At 52.1% G+C, this 18886-nt stretch overlaps 2 protein-coding genes across 7 annotated transcripts; one reads left to right on the top strand and one right to left on the bottom strand.

Moving 5' to 3' along the window:
* Nucleotides 1-8177: 8177 nt before the first annotated feature.
* On the top strand, nucleotides 8178-11031 carry COPS6 (COP9 signalosome subunit 6). The gene is made up of 10 exons (XM_081556029.1): nucleotides 8178-8257; nucleotides 8473-8598; nucleotides 9029-9160; nucleotides 9488-9576; nucleotides 9675-9737; nucleotides 10038-10085; nucleotides 10164-10278; nucleotides 10373-10465; nucleotides 10560-10660; nucleotides 10779-11031. Exons 1-10 carry the CDS (start codon nucleotides 8191-8193, stop codon nucleotides 10917-10919), a joined length of 975 nt encoding a protein of 324 aa, XP_081412155.1. The 5' UTR covers nucleotides 8178-8190; the 3' UTR covers nucleotides 10920-11031.
* Nucleotides 11032-11350: 319 nt separating this feature from the next.
* Nucleotides 11351-18807, bottom strand: MCM7 (minichromosome maintenance complex component 7). Of its 6 annotated transcripts, none has more exons than XM_081556012.1 (15): nucleotides 18653-18807; nucleotides 17386-17465; nucleotides 16689-16853; nucleotides 16395-16519; nucleotides 16140-16320; nucleotides 15699-15836; nucleotides 15251-15400; nucleotides 14935-15049; nucleotides 14713-14844; nucleotides 14433-14516; nucleotides 13770-14163; nucleotides 13439-13522; nucleotides 12716-12884; nucleotides 11852-11961; nucleotides 11351-11710 (listed from the first exon to the last, which is right to left on the bottom strand). In XM_081556012.1, the coding sequence occupies exons 1-15, from the start codon at nucleotides 18681-18683 to the stop codon at nucleotides 11509-11511; spliced, it is 2160 nt and encodes a 719-aa protein (XP_081412138.1). In that variant the 5' UTR covers nucleotides 18684-18807; the 3' UTR covers nucleotides 11351-11508. The 6 variants fall into 6 exon arrangements, with proteins under 6 accessions (XP_081412138.1, XP_081412140.1, XP_081412139.1 ...); XM_081556014.1 differs by having other exon boundaries at nucleotides 18116-18807; XM_081556013.1 differs by lacking the exon at nucleotides 18653-18807 and adding an exon at nucleotides 18044-18152.
* Between the last annotated feature and the right edge of the window lie 79 nt (nucleotides 18808-18886).

An 18886-nucleotide genomic window follows, 5' to 3' on the forward strand; every position in this document is an offset into this window, starting at 1 on the left:
TCCGTTTCGCTTCCGGGTCGGTCTTAGTCACCCCCTCCACCATCCTGGGTTCCCCCCGCTCCACGTCCATTTGTTCCCTCTAGGAAAATGGGAGGTCTTTGCCTCTCGGTGGTTTGCTGACTGGGCGCGGGGCCCCAGCGCTGAAGCGACACCTCGGGCCTGCAGTCCCCGCCCTTCGCGCCCCCTGCTGGCCAGGCCGGAAGGGCGCCGCCGCGCACCTGGTCCGCGGCCCGCCTGCCCGGCTGGGGAGCGGAAGGCGAGGCGCCGGGTGCCCAGCGGGTGCCAGCTGTGCGCCTGTGTGGTCTCCCGTGGGGCCGTCGAGGGCCAAGCCAAACGCCCTAGGTCCAAGCGATCCGAGTCCCCAGCTGACCCGCGGCCAACAGGAGGACGCCTGAAGGATTCGATATAGAAAACTCGCCCATATTTGAAGTTTCCAAATCAAGTTTATGCTTCCAAACAGACCAAATTCATGTAAAAGTGCCTTCTTTAAATGACTAAAATCTGAGGAAAACCTTCTGGCCCATGAGAGTTCACGTGAGGACAAAAACCTGTACCAGTGATGCGAGCAGAAAAGACTTGGGAAAGTTACCGATCCAGATCCGAAGAAAACTGGTGAAGCCCCATCCATGTGAAGAAAGTGTGAAATAAGTGAAACGCTTGAGGGAATGAGGGGCTAGGCTTCCTAGTTCACTCACGTTTATTCCCTTCCAGGAGGAATCCTGGAAGTGTCGGAATCAAATCCTTCAGATTATAAACAAAATGAAATCTTGTGATCTTCTTGATTCCCCTTATAAGGGCCTGGCCTCGCATTTGATCTCAATTTTCACTGCCTTCAATATTTGTAGCGCACCCATTCAGCTCTGCAGTACAACCGAACTTAATCTCTGGCAACTTCAGTCTAAGGACAGTAATCTAACCAACTCCAGTAAAATATGGTAGTGGTGCTCAGTTGCTAAGTCACGTCTGACTCTGCGACTGTAGCCCGCCAGGCTCCTCTATCCATGTGATTCTCCACGCAAGAATACTGAAGTAGGTTGGATCTTCCCGACCCAAGGATTGAACCAGCACCTCTTACATCTCCTACATCAACAGGCGGGTTCTTTACCACCAGTGCCACCTGGGAAGCCCTCACCTACTGACATTCCTCAGGAAACAGCTTGATTCCCAGCACCGTCGACACAATCAACCCTATTACTGTGGAGCCTAGAAGTCAATTTGCAGTTTATTTTTTGGTGTTTGCCCCAGAATCCAGCCATCTGGTTAATTCCCAGCAAATTCTCAAAAGCCCTACTATTAATTTTTCTTGAGTCTGTGAGCTCTGAAATGCCTTGAATCACAGAGAGGATTCTCAAGGCAGTCCATCAAGGTGGAGAGGAAAACATTTAAACTTCCATATAGCTTTTATCTAAAAGAAAAGAAAAAAAAAATAGAGTAAAAAAATGTAAGCCTTGGTAGGCACAGCTGCTGGAGGCTCTGTCGCCTGCCTCGGCTCTGGCTCTGAGTAGGGGCCTCCTGATCTGGCTGGAGCTTGGGCACCTCTCCCCTCCCCAGTCCTCCCCTGTCCAAGGGAATGACCATTAAGAAGTGGATGCCGGATGCAAACGTGATGAAACAATTTGTCCTAAAGATTCAGCTGTGGCTTTTCAAACAGATTAGAGCAGAACTGTATCTATTTTGTTCTCTATCTCAGAAGAGACTTTAATAAGAATTCATCTTTGAAGTCATCTGGGCCTAGAATTTATGGAAGGACTTTTTAAATTCTTGATTGAATTTTTTAAGATTGTAAGACTATTTTTTTTTCTTTTTCTTTCTTTCTTTTTTGGCCACAGCAGGCGGCATGTAGGATCTTAGTTCCTCAACCAGGGATCGAACCGGTGCACCCCTGCCGTGGAAGCTCAGAGTCCTAACCACTGGACTGCCAGGAAAGTCCCTATAAGACTATTCATATTTTTATTTCTTCTTGAATCATATTGGGTTTGATAAGTTCTTTCTACAAATTTATCTGTTACATCTAAAATCTCTAATCTTCTTGTGTGATGTTGGTACTATTATCTTATTATTGAAATAGCTGATTTTGAGCAGTTTTCAAACAATCTTCTGTGAACCTGTGTGGGTCCCTGAGACCAGGTGGTCTGGGAGGTCAAAACTGTTTTCATAGGACAGATTGTTTTTGGTTTTTTTTCACGGTATTGACATTTGAAGTGATGATATGAAAGTGCGAAACTGCTAACGCCGTAGCATAAATCCAGGTAGTGGCACAAAACTGAAATGTTATATTCTTCATTGCTATATGCTCATAGCTTTTTTAAAAATCCAGTTTCAAAAAAAAATCTGGTTTCATTTAAGAATGTCCTTGATGAAGCAGTAAAAATATTAATTTCATTTAAAAAATAGTAAGCCTTATCAGAGGTCAATAGAAGGAAGGGTACTGGTGACCTTATGTGGGTCTCATGTCAGACAATAGCCGTCTTCAGAGAAGGATGTCAGGACTTGGTTTAGGGTGGAAGGGTGGGGGTGGAGGGTAAAAACAGAAATCTTCCCAAAGAGTGTGTGAAGAGAGCCAGTTCTCTTTTTTTTTAAATATCTTATGTTTATTTATTTACTTATTTGGCTGTGCCAGGTCTTAGTTGGGGCATATGGGATCTTTAGTTGCAGCATGTGGAATCTAGTTCCTTGACCAGGGGTTGAACCTGGGCCCCCTGTGTTGGGAGTGTTCAGTCTTAGCCACTGGACCACTAGCGAAGTCCCCCCAAGGGACAATTAACAAGGAAGCTGCCCCATCTTTACTGCTCCAGGGAAGTTTGTCTCCCAGAATGCAGAAAAAATTCTTAGCTTATTTGTCCGGGAGCTGCCTTTACGGAGTGACACAGTGTGGAAAGAGCTGGCCTGCAAAAGCTGCTGCTTGGAGGGCAAGACCTTGTGCCAGCCCCAAGGCCAGCCCAGGAGCAAGGACCACCACCCCACCCTGGTTCCGGATGACCATCGCCACCAGGCCAATTTCTTCCCATCACTTGGCCCCTCTTGTCCAACATCTCAATATAGTACCCCAGAGGACTGAGACAGGCCTCTAAGTACTTGGGCCTTCTGGACAGTGGGAGGAAGCAGGCTTGGAGCTATGGAGAGGGACAGACAGCACGTCTGGATGTCCTTCTATTCCAGCTCTCTGGGTGTGAGCATTCTTAGGGGATCCACCTGAACCCCAGGCTGAATTTGAGGGGCATCCCAGTTAGTTTTTAGCAGTTATTGGAAAATGATGTGTAATTCTGTGGTTCTTTATTCACCTTTCTACCCAGTGCCCTAAGATTTGCAGGGTGATCGCATTCTCTGCACCCCTGGAATCAGAGAGGCCCCTTACTCCTTGTCTTTTGGTCGATACCTCAGTGCTGAGCCCTCTGGGTCATCCCTTTACACTGCGCAGCCCACGGCAGCAGCGGCTCTGGGGCATCCCAGCTATGAGTGCCTCCTGCTCAGCGATTGGAAGTTCTTGGCCTTAGGGAGGTGTTAGTGCTAAGATCCAGTGCTTCATCACACATGTAACTTAGCCTCTTCAGACTCACTTGCAGGTGGCTCAGTGGTGAAAGAATCCACTTGCAATGCAGGAGACCCAGGAGATGCGGGTTCCATTCCTGGGTTGTGTCGATCCCCTGGAGGAGGGAATGGCAACCCACTCCAGTATTCTTGCCTTGGGAAATCCCATGGACAGAGGAGCCTGGGGGGTTAACCATCCTGTGGGGTCGCAAAGAGTCAGACACAACTGAGCACTCATGCTCACTCAGACTAACTTGTGTGAAGTAGTGGAAGGAGAGTGATGAAGGGCCCCAGACAGCGCGCAGAATCTGAAGAAAGGACCCATCTCAGAGCTGGGGCTGTGAGGGAAGCAGCCACTCCCTGCAACAGCACCACCTGCTGAAACCCCCATTCTGGGGTGACACAACTCAACCTGAATTAACTAGACAGGAAGAGCCTAAAAGGCCTCACTAGTCAAATAGAAAGGATATATTTAAAAGTGTAGTCAACCTGGCCCAAGAAGGGTTTTACATGAAAAAGTGGCAGCTACCACCTTGGGAGAAACCACCTGAAGCAAAGTCATGGATCGATGGGGCACTCAGTGTCAGAGTGTACCCTAAATGCCTGGCTTTGGTTCACCTCCTGCTGGTCCACACACCTCAGCTTAGTAAGGCAGCCTGACCACTGACTGTGGCTGTCGCCGCTTGGTCAGCCCTCTCTTGGGTAATGATCAGGATGAAAGGGATGGAGAGCTCTCTAGACTTATTTTGAAAAATTAAAGTTTCTGCCCTGACCATTTGTTGGCCTGACACTTCTTTTCTTCCCTTTAATCATTACCCCAGGCCAGCCTGGCCAGTAGACTCTCTGAGTTCAGCCCGGTCAAAAGGAAACCTAGGGAATTCCAGCTCCATTCTGGCCCAGGCTTCAGGATCTCTTGTTGGGTTGATGTGGTTCCAGGTCACTTGATTGAGGACACTGCTTTCTCCAGCTCCCCTCCAGTGGCTCATACATGCTGCCACAGGCTGAACAGTGGCCCCCAAGATTTGTGGGTCCTAATCTTTAGCACCTGTGAATATGCAAAAGGGATTTTGCAGATATGATTAAGAATCTTCAGATGGGGAGATTATCCCAGTGGGCCCTGAAGGTCATCCCAAGTGTCCTTATAAGAGGGAGGTAGAGAGAGTACTGTAGAGGGCAAAGTGGTAATGAGACAAAGAGAGACGTCTGAAGACACTGCTAAAATACTGGATTTGAAGCTGAGGAAGAGGGCATGAAACAAGAAATGCAAGGAATGCAGTTCTAGAAGCTGGAAAAGACATCAAAAGGGATTCTCCCCTAGAAGGAATGTGGCCCTACAGACACTTTGGTCTCAGATCAGTGAAAACTATTTCAGACTTCTGACTGCCAGAATAAGTGTGTGATGTTTTAAGTCATGAAGTCTGTGGTCATTTATTACAGCAAGAATAGGGAACAAAGACATGTGCCAAGATGGAGGGAGTTATGGATCTTTGTAAGTTTTTAAAAATGCCTCGTTGCTCACACCTGACTCTTCTGAACAAAAGGTCTGGAAATAAAGGATAATTGGAGAAAAGTCCAGTTACTGGACTGTGACAACCATCACCATCTGTAGTTACTTTTTCTTGTGATGAGAACTTTTAAGATGTACTCTCTTAGCAGCTTTCATATATGCAATACAATATTAACTGTGGTCCCCAAGCTGTCCCTCAGAATCTTTTCTTTGCAGGCTCTCTGAGCAGACCCTCTGCTGTCTTCCCAACCAGCACAGTCACCTCCACTCTGTGGAAGGAAAAGTTAACAAAACAACCACGTAATACATTATGTTTGGTTTTGTTGGGAGAAAAAGAGCCACAGGATGGTTGCTTTACCCTGAGGTTTTGAGGTGTTTTATTTTTTTTCTCTAATTCAATGCACTTAAAATTTTTTTTTTTAATATTTATTTTAATTTATTTATTTGGCTGTGCTGGATCTTAGTTGCAGCATGTGGGATCTTCATTGCAGCGTGCAGGAACTTTTAGTTTCAGCATGTGGGATCTAGTTCCCTGACCAGGAATCGAACCCCGGGCCCCCTGCCTTGGGAGCTCGAAGTCTTAACCACTGGACCACCAGGGAAGTCCCAAAATTTTTTTTTTTAACAAAGATTTATTTATTAATTTTTGGGTTGTGGTGGATATTTGTCGCTGCACTTGGGCTTTCTCTAGTTGCTGCCAGTAGGGGTTACTCTTCGCTACAGTGTGCAGGCTTCTCACTGCAGTGGGTTCTCTTCCACAGGCTCTAGGTGCACAAGTGTCAGTAGTTGCAGCACACTGACTCAGTAGTTGTAGTGCATGGGCTTAGTTGCTCCGCAGCATGTGAGATCTTCCTGGATCAGGGACCTAACCAACGTCCCTTGCATTGCAAGGCAGATTCTTAACCACTGGACCATCAGGGAGGCCCTTTTTAAAAAAATAGGCAAGCTTGTGATAAGCTGCTCTCTTGGGGAGGCTGCTTGCCTCTTTTTGTTTATTTGGCTGCTGTGGGTCTTAATTGTGGCATGCAGCATCTAGTTCCCTGACCAGGGATCAAACCCAGGCCCCCTGCATTGGGAGTGCAGAGACACAACCACTGGATCACAAGGGGAGTCCCTATTCCTCACCCTACTTCGTTAACATACACTTTTCCAAAGCATACACAGAGATACATATTTCTGACCTCATTTTTCCTAAATGAGGCATGTGTAGAGAAGTGAAGTTCTTCCATAACCCTCTCAGTTGACTGGGAGATTTGTCACTGACTGGGGATCAGGATGAGAGAGACTCTTTCTTATCGTCCCTTTGGCCAGACCTCTCTCCCTGCAGGATTTCTCAGGTCCCTTCCTTTGAGGGCTGCTGGCCTTTTAACTTCTCTTCATCCAGGCTCCATTTAGGAGTGATTGCTTAATTCACAGATGTCACCCTTATCAGAAAAAATCTCCTGGGATCTGCTGGTTCTGGGCACTAGTAGGCTCCACAGGGTCAAGACACAGGTCTCTACCTGTTCTCTGGGCTTTCCTTGTGGCTCAGATGGTAAAGAATCTGCCTGCAATGCAGGAGACCCAGGTTTGATCCCTGGGTTGGGAATATCCCTTGGAGAAGGAAATGGCAATCCACTCCAGTATTCTTGCCTAAAGAATTACATGAACAGAGGAGCCTGGCAGGCTATAGTCCATGGGGTCTCAAAGAGCTGGACACGACTGACTGACTCTTAGGAAAAATGAGGTCAGAAATATATACCTCTTTTAAACAGTAGGCAGTTGCTCTGGAGTATAAGGCTTCTTAGCTGGACTGAAGGCTGGGGAAAAAAAATTATTCTACTGTTAAAGTTGCTATTTTGCATTGCTATTTCAATCTTTACAGAATTCCTGTCTTTTTGTTGTTTCGAATGCTTTCGAAACATTGTTCAGATAACTATAAAACTAAAAACAGTGGTTAGGAGTGGTTTAGGAGGGATTGCTGAATTCACAGAAGTCACTCATCATCAAAAAACATCTCCTGGGATCTGCTGGTTCTGGGCACCAGTAGGCTCCATACGGTCAAGATAGAGGTCTCTACCTGTTCTCTGGGCTTCACTTGTGCTTCAGATGGTAAAGAATCTGCCTGCAATGCAGAAGACCCAGGTTCAATCCCTGGGTTGGGAAGATCGCTTGGAGAAGCAAATGGCAACCCACTCCAGTATTCTTGCCTGGGAAATCCTATGGACAGAGAAGCCTGGTTGGCTACAATCCATGGGGTCACAAAGAGTCGGACACGACTGAAGCGAATTCACACCTGCTCTGTAGGAGGTAACACTTTGGGTGCAGTGCAGACACACACTGAAAGAGCCAGCTAGGTTGTAGGGGCAATGAGATGGGAGATGGGGTAAAGGCAGTGTACCCAACTTGCTTGGGTGCAGGGGTGGGGAGAGGGCTGGAGTTGGCCAGGTTTGCCAAAGTTAAGTTTGGTAAGACTGATGGAGATGGGAAGTAGAGGAAAGTTGGGAGGGGTTATAAAACGCTGGGGGTGTTAACAGAAAGAGGAAAGGTAAGCTGTGTAGACAGAGTCACTCAAGACCAGGCTCCACTGCAAAGCATTCACTCAAATATCATTTAGGTGCCCCTGTGTCAGGTACGGATTAGGTCACCTGTCTTACAATGATGAAGGTGACAGAGGGCCCTTAGGTGGGCGTGAGTGAGGCGGGTGAAAGGAACAGACGTGAGGGCCAGTGTGGCTGAAGCACGGGAACCAAGGGACAGCAAAGTAGAGGCCATGGCCAGCTGGTCGGCAGGGCCCGAATCTTGCAGGACCCTGCAGGCCGTGATTAGGGACTTGGGTTTTATTCCGAGTGCAGCAAAATGACGTTTCATTCATTCTGCAACAGCGTTAGGAACTAGGCGGTCTTATCCCAGTTTTACTGACGAGGACGATCAGAGTGGAGTTAGGTAATTTGTTCACGGTCAGTTGCAGGCGAAAAGGGGCTACAAACACCTGCCGTATCTCCCTGCCCCGGGCCCGCCCGAGCCGTCCCCGCAAGGCCAGGTAGGAACTGCCCGGCTTGGCCCAGGGTCCGGGCAGGCGCGCGCCTCGGCGACAATGCGCATGCGCCGCTGCCTACGGAAGCCGGGAGGGAGGGAGGGAGGGGGCGGGGCCGACGCTGGCGGGCGCGGGGGAAATGGCGGCGACGGCGGCAGCGGCGAACGGGACTGGAGGGAGCAGCGGGATGGAGGTGGATGCTGCAGGTAACGGACCGTGTGGGGGCGGCTTCTGGAGACTTCCTGGCGGGCCCGTCGAGGCCTTCCTAGAGTCCCGGGAGCAGTCGGGGATGGCGCGTCGGCAGCGAGCTCCCTGGGTTAACTTGCGGGAGGGATGGATGGCCCGACTCCGCCGTCTCCCGCTCCCGGCTCCCGGGAGGAACGTGGGGCCTGGACTCGCACTCCCTCTTCCCCCTCCTTAGTCGTCCCCAGCGTGATGGCCTCCGGAGTGACTGGCAGCGTTTCAGTCGCTCTTCATCCCCTCGTCATTCTCAACATCTCAGACCATTGGATTCGCATGCGCTCGCAGGAGGGGCGGCCTATGCAGGGTGAGTGTTCGGCGTCATTCTCCAGCCTCCTCCCCCCAAATAGTGGTCCTTTCTCCTTCCTTTGCTGAAGCCAATTCCTCCTCCGCAAATCATCATTTCTCTAGTACTTGGTTCACATGACCTCAGACCCTCAGGCTATTATTAGAGAAGTCTGAGGATTCCTTTAAAGTGTTAGTCGCTCAGTCTTGTCCGACTGTGACTCCGTGGACTATAGCCCGCCAGGCTCCTCTGTCCTTGGAATTCTCCAGGCAAGAATGCTGGAGTGGGTTGCCATTCCCTTCTCCAGGGGAATCTTCCTTACCCAGGGATTGAACCCAGGTCTCGAACCCAGATCTCCTGCATTGCAGGCGGATTCTTTACCGTCTGAGCCACCAGGGAAGTCCTTGAGGATGCCTTACCCTCACCTCTTATGTGTCCTTTTCTCCTCCAGTGATTGGGGCTCTCATCGGGAAGCAGGAGGGCCGAAATATTGAGGTGATGAACTCCTTTGAACTGCTGTCCCACACCGTGGAAGAGAAGATTATCATTGACAAGGAATATTATTACACCAAGGAGGAGCAGTGTGAGAGGGGAATAGAAGTGGGGGCGAAGAGTGGGAGTGGGGAAAAAAAGAATGGGGAAGATGGCGAGGGTTGGGGAAAAAGTAAACAGAGAAATAGGACCAGAGTAGAGGAATAATGAAGAGAGAGTAGCTGAAGAGACCTTAGAAAAAGAACACATATGGGTTATTCCCCACAAAGAAAGCAAGGAGTGAGAAAAGACAGAGATTAGTTGTTCTGCGTGGAGCCAGGATGGGAAAGGGAGAAGCTGGTAAAAATACACCAGGAGTTTCAAATTAAAGAAGGATAATTTAAAGATACACTGTGTGTCCTGGCCCCTTTCTCTCCAGTTAAACAGGTATTCAAGGAGCTGGAGTTTCTGGGTTGGTATACCACAGGGGGGCCTCCTGACCCCTCCGACATCCACGTCCATAAGCAGGTATACACATTCACACAGGTACATGTTGGGGCGGAGGTGAGAGGATGAGGGGAAGGAAGATGGGCCCTGACACGCGTGTGCATCCTCCTTTCTTCCAGGTGTGCGAGATAATTGAGAGCCCTCTCTTTCTCAAGTTGAACCCTATGACCAAGCACACAGATGTGAGTACGGTGACCCTGTGCCCACTTTGTCCTGCCTATCGCTATGCCCCTGCTTTTACTGTATGGCATCTCTGTTGAATCTCCTTTTTGCAGTTTGCCATCTGTGAGACTTTAGTCATTTAACCTTTAAACTGCATTTTCCCCACATGTAAAAATGGGAATGAGTTCCGCTTCAGTAGGTCCTTGGGAAGATTAGTGGAGGAAATGTAATGTGAAAGGGCCAAGTCCAGTTTTTGTGCTTAGTGTAGGTTCAGGTGTCTGATGTTTAGTAAGAGCTGTTCTCTCATCTCTTCTTCACAGCTTCCTGTCAGCGTTTTTGAGTCAGTCATAGATATAATCAATGGAGAGGTAGGTAATGCCCTACCCACCCTTCAACCCACGCAGCCTGCCCCTGGGGTTTCCTGCTTTTGACTGTGTGCCCCATAGGCCACCATGCTGTTTGCTGAGCTGACCTACACTCTGGCCACAGAGGAAGCTGAACGCATTGGTGTGGACCATGTGGCCCGAATGACAGCAACAGGCAGTGGAGAGAACTCCACCGGTAAGGGTGGCTGCAGGGGCTTCCTTAGAAGTGGGGGGAACGTGTGGCCACACACCTTCTCAACCTTGGCCTGACCACCACCCCCTCCCCCCAGTGGCTGAACATCTGATCGCACAGCACAGCGCCATCAAGATGCTGCACAGCCGTGTCAAGCTCATCTTGGAGTACGTCAAGGCCTCTGAGGCAGGTAGGACAGGTATCTCCCTGCTTCCTGAAGCACTTTTCCTCTCCCTCCTGGGAAGTGACAGCATCCACATTAATGCAGCTTCTCATGCCTTCAGGAGAGGTCCCCTTTAACCATGAGATCCTGCGGGAGGCCTATGCCCTGTGTCACTGCCTCCCAGTGCTCAGCACAGACAAGTTCAAGACAGACTTTTACGACGTGAGTGCAAAGCCCAGGATGGGGAGGGGGGTTCAGGATATGACCCGCTGCTGTTTCCTGGGCACATGGTGGGGGACTCAGAGCTCCCGGGGAACTGGTTTTTTCTGTTCCCTCACAGCAATGCAATGATGTGGGGCTCATGGCCTACCTTGGCACCATCACCAAGACATGCAACACCATGAACCAGTTCGTGAACAAGTTCAATGTCCTCTATGACCGACAAGGCATCGGCAGGCGGATGCGGGGGCTCTTTTTCTGACAAGAGGGTACTTGAAGGGCTGACGTACAGGAGTCAGCTGTCAAGGGGAGGGGCGCTACACTCCCTTGAGAGAAACCTGTCACTAATAAAAGGGGAGCAGCCCCTCAGCACCCCTTCTAGTGGCTCTCTTCTCTCCTGTGGGCACTGTGGATGGCTGAGGGGGAGGGGTTTGTGCTACTACAGCCTTCAGCCCTCACAAAGATGAAATACCTGCCTGAAGCCCAGGAGGCAGAAGTCCTGGTGTCCATACTTTGAGACTAATAACTGGAGGCGGGTGGGAGAGGAAACCAGTGTGGTCCTGTATCGGTGCCTTGGCAGGCACAGCAGGGAGTCCTCTCAGATTTATTGAACGGCTGGAATAAGGTAAGCATAAAGGGAAAAGACAAGAATCCAGAAAACTCAAAATCCTGTTTTAACAGAAGCAGCAAATAGACACACACTTCACTTTATTAGGAAAAAAAATGAGTAAAACAAGTACAGCTTGGGCAAAAAAGGGGACCTTCCTTTCCCCTCAAGAGCACTGTCAGACCATCAAAGGAAGCAGGGTAGAACAATATGCAGAGCAGATCCAGCGTCCAAGCGACTGGACTCACACAAACGTGATCCATGTCTGGGCAGTGTTGACCTGCCAGACATTGAGCTCCTCATACTCGTCCAGGGCCGCCTGGAACTGAGCAGGTGTGAAGCCACGAGAGATGCAGCGCTGCTCCGCCTCGGAAAACCGGACACTTCGGCCCTCCGAGACCAACTCACGGATGGTGGCAAATATCACATCTGCTGGTCTCTGGGTCCTGGAGGGATGAGCATGGTGTGTGGTCAGGGTTAGAATTTTGAGGCCAGCACTGCAGACCCAGGGGTGCAGAAGCCACAGAATGCGTTTCCTGCTCAAGAGGGTCAAGGTGCCTCCTGACACCCTCTGCTAAGCCACTCACCTAGCTGTCTGCCCCTTGTCACCCAGCAGTGAGTCCTTGGACATCTCCATCAGTCGTATGGCTTCATTCACATCTTCCTTCTCCACGGTGTCCACCATTCGCAGACGTGCCTAAGGGGAAGGTAGGGAGAGGTGGGCACAGAAGGAGGGGGGTGGAACAAAGTCAGGGAGGCCCCCCCCTACCCTGCTCCAGCTTTTAAGGCTGGGCACCTAAGTGTTCCTACTCACAAAGGAGTAGTGGCCCCCTCCCCACCCACCAGGCATCCGCAGTGTGGGGCCGGCACTGTCAGACCGAGACAAGTGCAATGCCCAGGGCAGCGTCCAGCAATTGCCCAAGTCTCCGCCTCTCAACACTGGCCAGTCCCGGTGTTCAGCTGTCCTGTGAGGGAGACCAGACCCTTCTGAATTCCACTGGGCTCCCCACCACGACAAATGGAGCTTGGGGCGCTCAGCCGAGAAGGCGACTGGCAGAGGGGTAGTGTCCCTGGGGCTCGGGAAGTGCTGGCTCAGCAGTAGGTCAGGTGCTCACACTACCTGCACGAACAGCACTTTGGAGCCCCCAGGACGATGGTCCAAGGCAGGACGACAGACACGAAGGTTCCCAACACCGGAGCGAGGTTAACCCACCCGCCCCTCGGCGAGGTCTGAGAAACGGAGCAGCCTCTCTCCTGGGACGCTGGGCGTGCCCTGCCGGAGCAGCAAGTACCCACAGTGCGGTAGCACACAGAGGACCACTATCTGCACTGTCAGCACTTTAGCCCCGGCAGGGCCTGAGCAGGAGGGAGGCAGCAGCTCGAGGACAGGAGGGCAGGCTGCCCAGGAGAGCCCGAACGGACCATCCTCCAGCACACAAGCTGGCACTCACCAGAGCGGTAGACAGTCGCAGGATAGCCAGCAGAGTCCGCGCCGAAGTGTAGGTGGCATCCTTACTGGCCCAAGCCTCTCGCCTCATCTCCACGTACGCCGCCGTGATGTAGTCAGCCAGAGACTCTGGCACCGCGGGCTGCTTCTCCCGGCACATAGCTATGTACCGCCTGTGCGAAAGCAGGAGAGGTGGAGAGCATGTTTGTGCTGCATTAAGAGTTGGAAAACTGGGAGTCAAGAAACTGGAGGGGAGGGCACTTTAAAGTAGGAAACAACAACTGGTGGATGATTAAGCCTAAATATTACTGATCGATTTCTCCAAATAAAGCATTTCAAGTTATCCCCAAAAGGAAAACGGCCTTTGCACAATTGAGACAAATCCACCTGTCTTAAGAGATGATTTTGTTAATTCACGAGAACAGCTAAAAGGGAAAAACAACATTAGGAACCCCTGGGAGTCCTTGGACGGACTCCTCGGAGAGAGCGGTGCTGTCAGGTATCCATGCAGCAAAAGCCCCGAGACAGGCAGGTGGAGGTGTGTGAAGGCAGGTTCTCCACCGTGGTCTCCTATGGGCAGCCCCAGGGAACCAAGACTCCCTGTTCTCAGACCCAGGACACACAGGAGGAGGGGAGGGGTGCAAGCTTTCCAAGAGAAGCACAGAAGCCAAGGCACTGCCTCCCGCGGCACCTGAGGCAGCGTACCGGCCCTGGCCGGCTCTCCTACCTCATCAGTTTCATGTCCAAAGGTTCAAACTGGGCGGGGGGCTGCCGGCTGTGCTGGTGCACGTAGGTGATGTGCTGGGCCAACCTAGGAAGAGGGGAGGCAACAGGAGCGCTGGATTTTGGTGCCCCCTCAGCGCGCCACCCCACAACCTGGTCAGTCAAGGATCGTCGGCACTTCAACCCTGACCCCCTCTGAGAACTGTGGAGCAACGCCTGCTGTTTAAGGGGAAGGTTCTGGCATTTCCCTAAGACAGTAAGGGGTAGTCCAGTTTCTCCTCCCTCCACAGAGATGGCTACCAGGGGTGTCTCCCCGAGTGCAGAGGTGCAGTCACCTCAGGTCATTGTCCCGGTCGGGCCGGTCCTGGATCAGCCAGAGGAGGTCAAATCGGGAAAGCAACGCAGCAGGAAGCTGTATATTTTGTTCCAGGCTGCGGCGAGGGTTGTAGCGTCCGTAGGCAGGGTTGGCAGCAGCCAGGATGGAGCAGCGGGCATTAAGCGTTGTGAGAATGCCCGCCTTGGCAATGGAGATGGTTTGCTGCTCCATGACCTCATGGATGGCCGTGCGGTCGGCCTCCGCCATCTTGTCAAACTCGTCAATGCAGCACACACCCTGGTCGGCAAGCACCAGGGCCCCGCCCTCCAAAGTCAGCTCGCCACTCACCGAGTCTCTGAGCACAGCTGCCGTGAGGCCCACCCCGGAGGAGCCGCGGCCTGTCGTGTACTGGCCTGCATAGAAGGGTCAGGAAGACAGACACACACAGGCGTGTTTAGGAAGACGGAGAACAAGGGAGCGACTGCAGGACAGAGGAAACGGGGCCAGTGAGGCGAGGCCCGTGCTGAACTGCTCTACTGACCCAGCCAGGCCGTCCTGAGGCAGTGGCAGGTCTGGGGGTGATGACTTCAACACCCGTCTCCATTCCCTGACCCTCCCACAACGGACGCCTGGTGGTCCTCTTCCTGTCCTAAGTTTGCCTCTTCCAGGATCTGATACTCACTGCGGGGGGCCAGGCGGTCAATGTAAGACAGGAGCTGAGACTTGGCCACACCGGGGTCCCCCATCAGGCAGATGTTGATGTTGCCTGGAGGAAGGGAAGGAAGCCCCTGAGTGACTGTTCCTTCGATGCAAGTTGTCTGCACACAGAGAAAAGGACTATTGAGGTCTGCCTGCCCTGTTTCTAATCCCACCCTGTGCCCATGAATTAAGATGCCGGGTTTTATTCGGCGACTGATGAGACCCTGATCCAGCATCCTTTCTTCCCCGATGCCTCCACTCACCCCTGATTTTCATGCCTCGAGGAGACTGGTCCACCCCTCCCACCAGCAGGAGCAGCAGTGCCTTCTTCACATCTTCGTGCCCGTATATCTCTGGGGCGATGGAGGCCGCCAGCTTCTCATAGAAATCCTCCTCTGTGGGAAAGCAAAGACTCAAAAGAGTGTTTTCCAGAGGAAAGAAGTGCTTGGGATAAACTCACATTTATCTTCCCACCGACCCCTCACCTGCAATTTGCCTCAGCTCCTCCCTGCTCAGCTCTCCAGTCCCAGACTCATCCTCCTCACTCTTACTCATCTTCACAATCCGATGGGCTTCCAGGTAAGTTTCTGAGAGTAAACCCTTGGGCAAGAAAACGCCAGGGTGTGAATGAAGTTCTCTACTTGCCCACCCACACGATTCCCTCTGGAGTTCCTGACAAACCCTTTGGTTCTGTTCTGCCTGGTGTTCTGCTATTGATATTTTTTTCTGTGAGGCTGGTAAAAGGGAGGGGATGAGGAAGAAGGGGACCACCACTTCCTCCTCTTACACTCCCTTTCTCACCTGGACCATCTGTCGGAACCCAGTGCGCAGGATTGGCAGGAAGATGCCGGTGATGCTGACGTGGTCGCCAGGCTGGGCAAGCCTTGTGTTCTCGCCTTCTACCAGCACCGTGATGCTGCGAGGGATGTTTCCCACAGGAACCTGGTCGCTCTGGGGGAGAAGGGCACTTGAGGCTGCAGGACTAACCTCCCCTCCCGCGCACACCACTCTGCCACTCCCTGGCCTACTTGGCCCCACACAAACCAAAAGAGGGAAACTGAGCTCTCCTTTACCACATCCCAGCTCAGAAAGTTCCAGAGAAGCCTGCCTCCTACTCTCTGCAACTTCTCCGCCTCAGCTCCTCTCTCTGTTCTAATTTCTTCCCTCTACTTCATGAGTGACTACAGGAGTTGAGTGAACTTCCAACCTCCAACTTCCCTGGGCCCTGGACCTCATACCCCAAACTCACATGTTCCTGCATCTTCAGCTCCTGAAATTTGATGAATTTGGAGCCTCGAGTCTGGAGGTACAGTCGGCCTCCTGAGCGGTTGGTCTGGCACTCCTGGCTCGGGCACATGATCAGAGGCATGAAAGTAGGAGACTGGATCTAGAGTGAAAAAGGAAGCACCAAAGGAAGTCATAAGGAAAGGAGCCCCTCAGTCACTGGAATCACGTCTCTCCTTCGGCAGAGACCATGGAACTTTGGAGAACATCTTAAGCTATGCTAGGTAGACATCAACAGACACAAAGAAAACAGTGGATGGAAAGACCGCTCCTTAATAGAACAAAACCGAAAAACGACCACACAAGTGTGTTTTACGGTAAACAGAGAAAACAACAGACAAACATCAATAGACAGAATTCATTCTCACAGAGTTAAGTGTGTTCCCGTTCTCTGCTCCACACATACCGGCTGGTAGGTTTCCGCCCCGCACTGGTCACAAGTGTAAGTGGCCACCACCATTCTTGGTTTGACTTCAGAGACACGAGTGACGATTCCACGCACTGTTACTAGTTTCCCCACAGAGTCAGCCCGTACTTCCCGGATCACGCGAGGCTTATTACTGCTGGGGCCTTGAAAATACAGCTCACTAAGGGAGAAAACAATAATTAGCAAGGGTCTGGGGATCTGAACCCCATGCCTTTCCCCACCGTGGCCACTCACAATCTGCGCATGAGTTCAGGAGGGTACTGGTTCTGAGGGCTTCGGGCTGCCCCCGGGTCGCGGCTCCGCTGCTCCATCATTAGCCGGTGCTCAATGTAAACGTCCAGGACATCTTTATTTACTACCTAAAGGAAAAGGAAAGAAAACAGAAAAAGTGAGCGGGGGATGGGGAAAGGAGAGAACGTGAGAGTGCCAGGCAGAAACTACTGACCCCTTTCGGGCAGCTCAGACAGCATTAGTACCCAGGAAGTTTTCCAACACAAACCTAAGTTGTGTGCCCTGCATTTTTCTCACCTCCCTTTCCTTGTATTGAGGCAGCAGCTCTTGAACAGCATCAGCGAAGAGCCTGGCATAGCGCTTGGTGTTCTCACAAATTGAGTCCACCAACTCAGGGTCATCCTCAGCAATGTCATCTAGGTCTACGTACATGGCCACTTGCTCCCGATGAGCCAGTCGAACCTGGGGTGGGAAAGAAAAAGCAGTGGAGCCAAGTTTACCTTACCAGTGTTCACAAGCAAAACCTGGCCACTACGAGCTCAGCACCCAGGATCCAGGCTCCACAGGGGAGAAAGGTATGTACCGCTATGTTCACAATAATTAAGGTGTTTTCAGGGATTGAGGGAGCTGAAACTGAGTCCTGTTGAGTCTCACATTGTTTTCTCCCAGGTGGCACAGTAGCAAAGAATTTGCCTGCCAGTGCAGGGGAGACAAGATATGGATTTAATCCCTGGGTCGGGAAGATTCCCTAGGGAAGGAAATGGCAACCTACTCCAGTATTCTTGCCTAGAAAATTCCATGGACAGAGGAGCCTAGCAGCCTATAGTCACCAGGCTGCAAAGAACTGGACTGAGCGCAGCCACAGCACACAGTGATAGACAAGTATCAGGTATGGTGCTAAACTCATCAACTCCAGAAAAACACACCTGCTAAGTAAGTCAGGCCTTACAGCTCAAGTCACCACCCCATTCCCTCTACCTAACCTTAGACTCACCAACTGGTTCCCATACTTGAACTGCTTCTCGCCAGATTCTTCATCCTGGTAAAACTCTTGTAGGAACTTTTTCACTTTTTCTATAAGGAAACAATAGAATCGTAAGAATGGACTTTTCTTCATACATCTTACTGCAAACCACTGATAGAGATCTAAGAAACTCACTTCTATTTAAAGTGAAATCTCTACACAAATGAATATTCAAATAGGCCTACGTAATTCTCCCCAACAGAGCAAAACTCCTTTTCGCAAGTTTGTTTTGACCTAAGGAAGAATAAGTGGCCCCTAGCAGTTTAGAGTATTACCCAATACGCTTCCCCCCAGGGGAATTCCACTCTCTGCCTTAATTAGAAACCTCAGTACCCTTTTCTAAGGGCCTCCCACACCCGGCAACACACTCAAGTCTCACGGCTCTCAGCTTTCCTTCTACGTGCTTTATTCCCCCTTTCTTTCGGTCCCTTAAATTGTTGCTCTCCCGGGGATCTCCGCCACCAGGCCCGTCCTCCGCCCCACCCCCTCTCCCGCCACTGCTTCCGCTCTTAGTAAACAAAGAAGCACATGGGCCCAGATGCCGCCGCCTCACAGCCCGGGATTCCTCCGCCCGAGGCGGGAGCCCGTCCGGCGATTGGCCGGCTCGTCGAGGGCCACCCTGCCCCACCTCGCCACTCCATCCCTCGGCCTCCGCCGAAACCCCTCCAATTCCAGGCACGCCCCCACCCCGGTCGCTCACTCCGAGGCCACCGCGCGGAAGGACACTGTTTACACACGACACTCCCTTCAGCGACGTCGCGCAACTTCCGCCCGCCCCCACTTCCGCTAGGAGGTGGACCTAACGCAGCCCAATCCCGGCGCGCAGCGGCCCAGGACCGCCCGCCACCCCCCGCCGGGCTTCGGCGCGTCGTGGGGCGCTGGGAGTGCCCAAGCGCGCGGAGAAAAGCGGGACTGGGGGGTGCTGGTTGGATAGGCCCCCGAGGGCCTGCTCTCTCCTAGGAGCGACCCTTCCCTCTGGAGCTTTCCGCTCGGGTGTCCGCACCGCCCCCGCCGCCTCTCACTCCTTTCCTGGACACGATCACCAGCTCTCCCCCAGCCTCGGCGGCCCGTGCGCATCCCTGGCACCGTACGCCTCCACTCCGCCACCTCCCTACCCTGTCTCCGGCCTCGCGCGCCGAGAGCCCGGTCCCCCGGGACTCCAGCCCACACCAACAGGTGTCGCCCAGGAAGCTTCCCGCGCAGAACGCCCCTCTCTCCTACACTCGCAGACCCTCACCTTTCTCGAGCACGTAGTCCTTAAGTGCCATTGCTGCCGAGGGCCGAACGGCAGCAATTGGCGGGCTCTAAGCTCTCACTCCCCGCACAGCAAAAAAACGTCCGCGCGGCGGACTGCGGCCGACCAACCGAAATTGGCGCGAAACGTCGCCCCCCACGTGACCAGCGCCGCTGCGTGCGGGCCAATCGGAGAGGATGCCCTTCGCCCCTCCCGCGGGCCCCAGCCTTGGCCAAT

The sequence above is a fragment of the Giraffa tippelskirchi genome, chromosome 13 (assembly GCF_054371585.1).
Source record: "Giraffa tippelskirchi isolate mGirTip1 chromosome 13, T2T-mGirTip1v1.2.pri, whole genome shotgun sequence".
Lineage (NCBI taxonomy): Eukaryota > Metazoa > Chordata > Mammalia > Artiodactyla > Giraffidae > Giraffa > Giraffa tippelskirchi.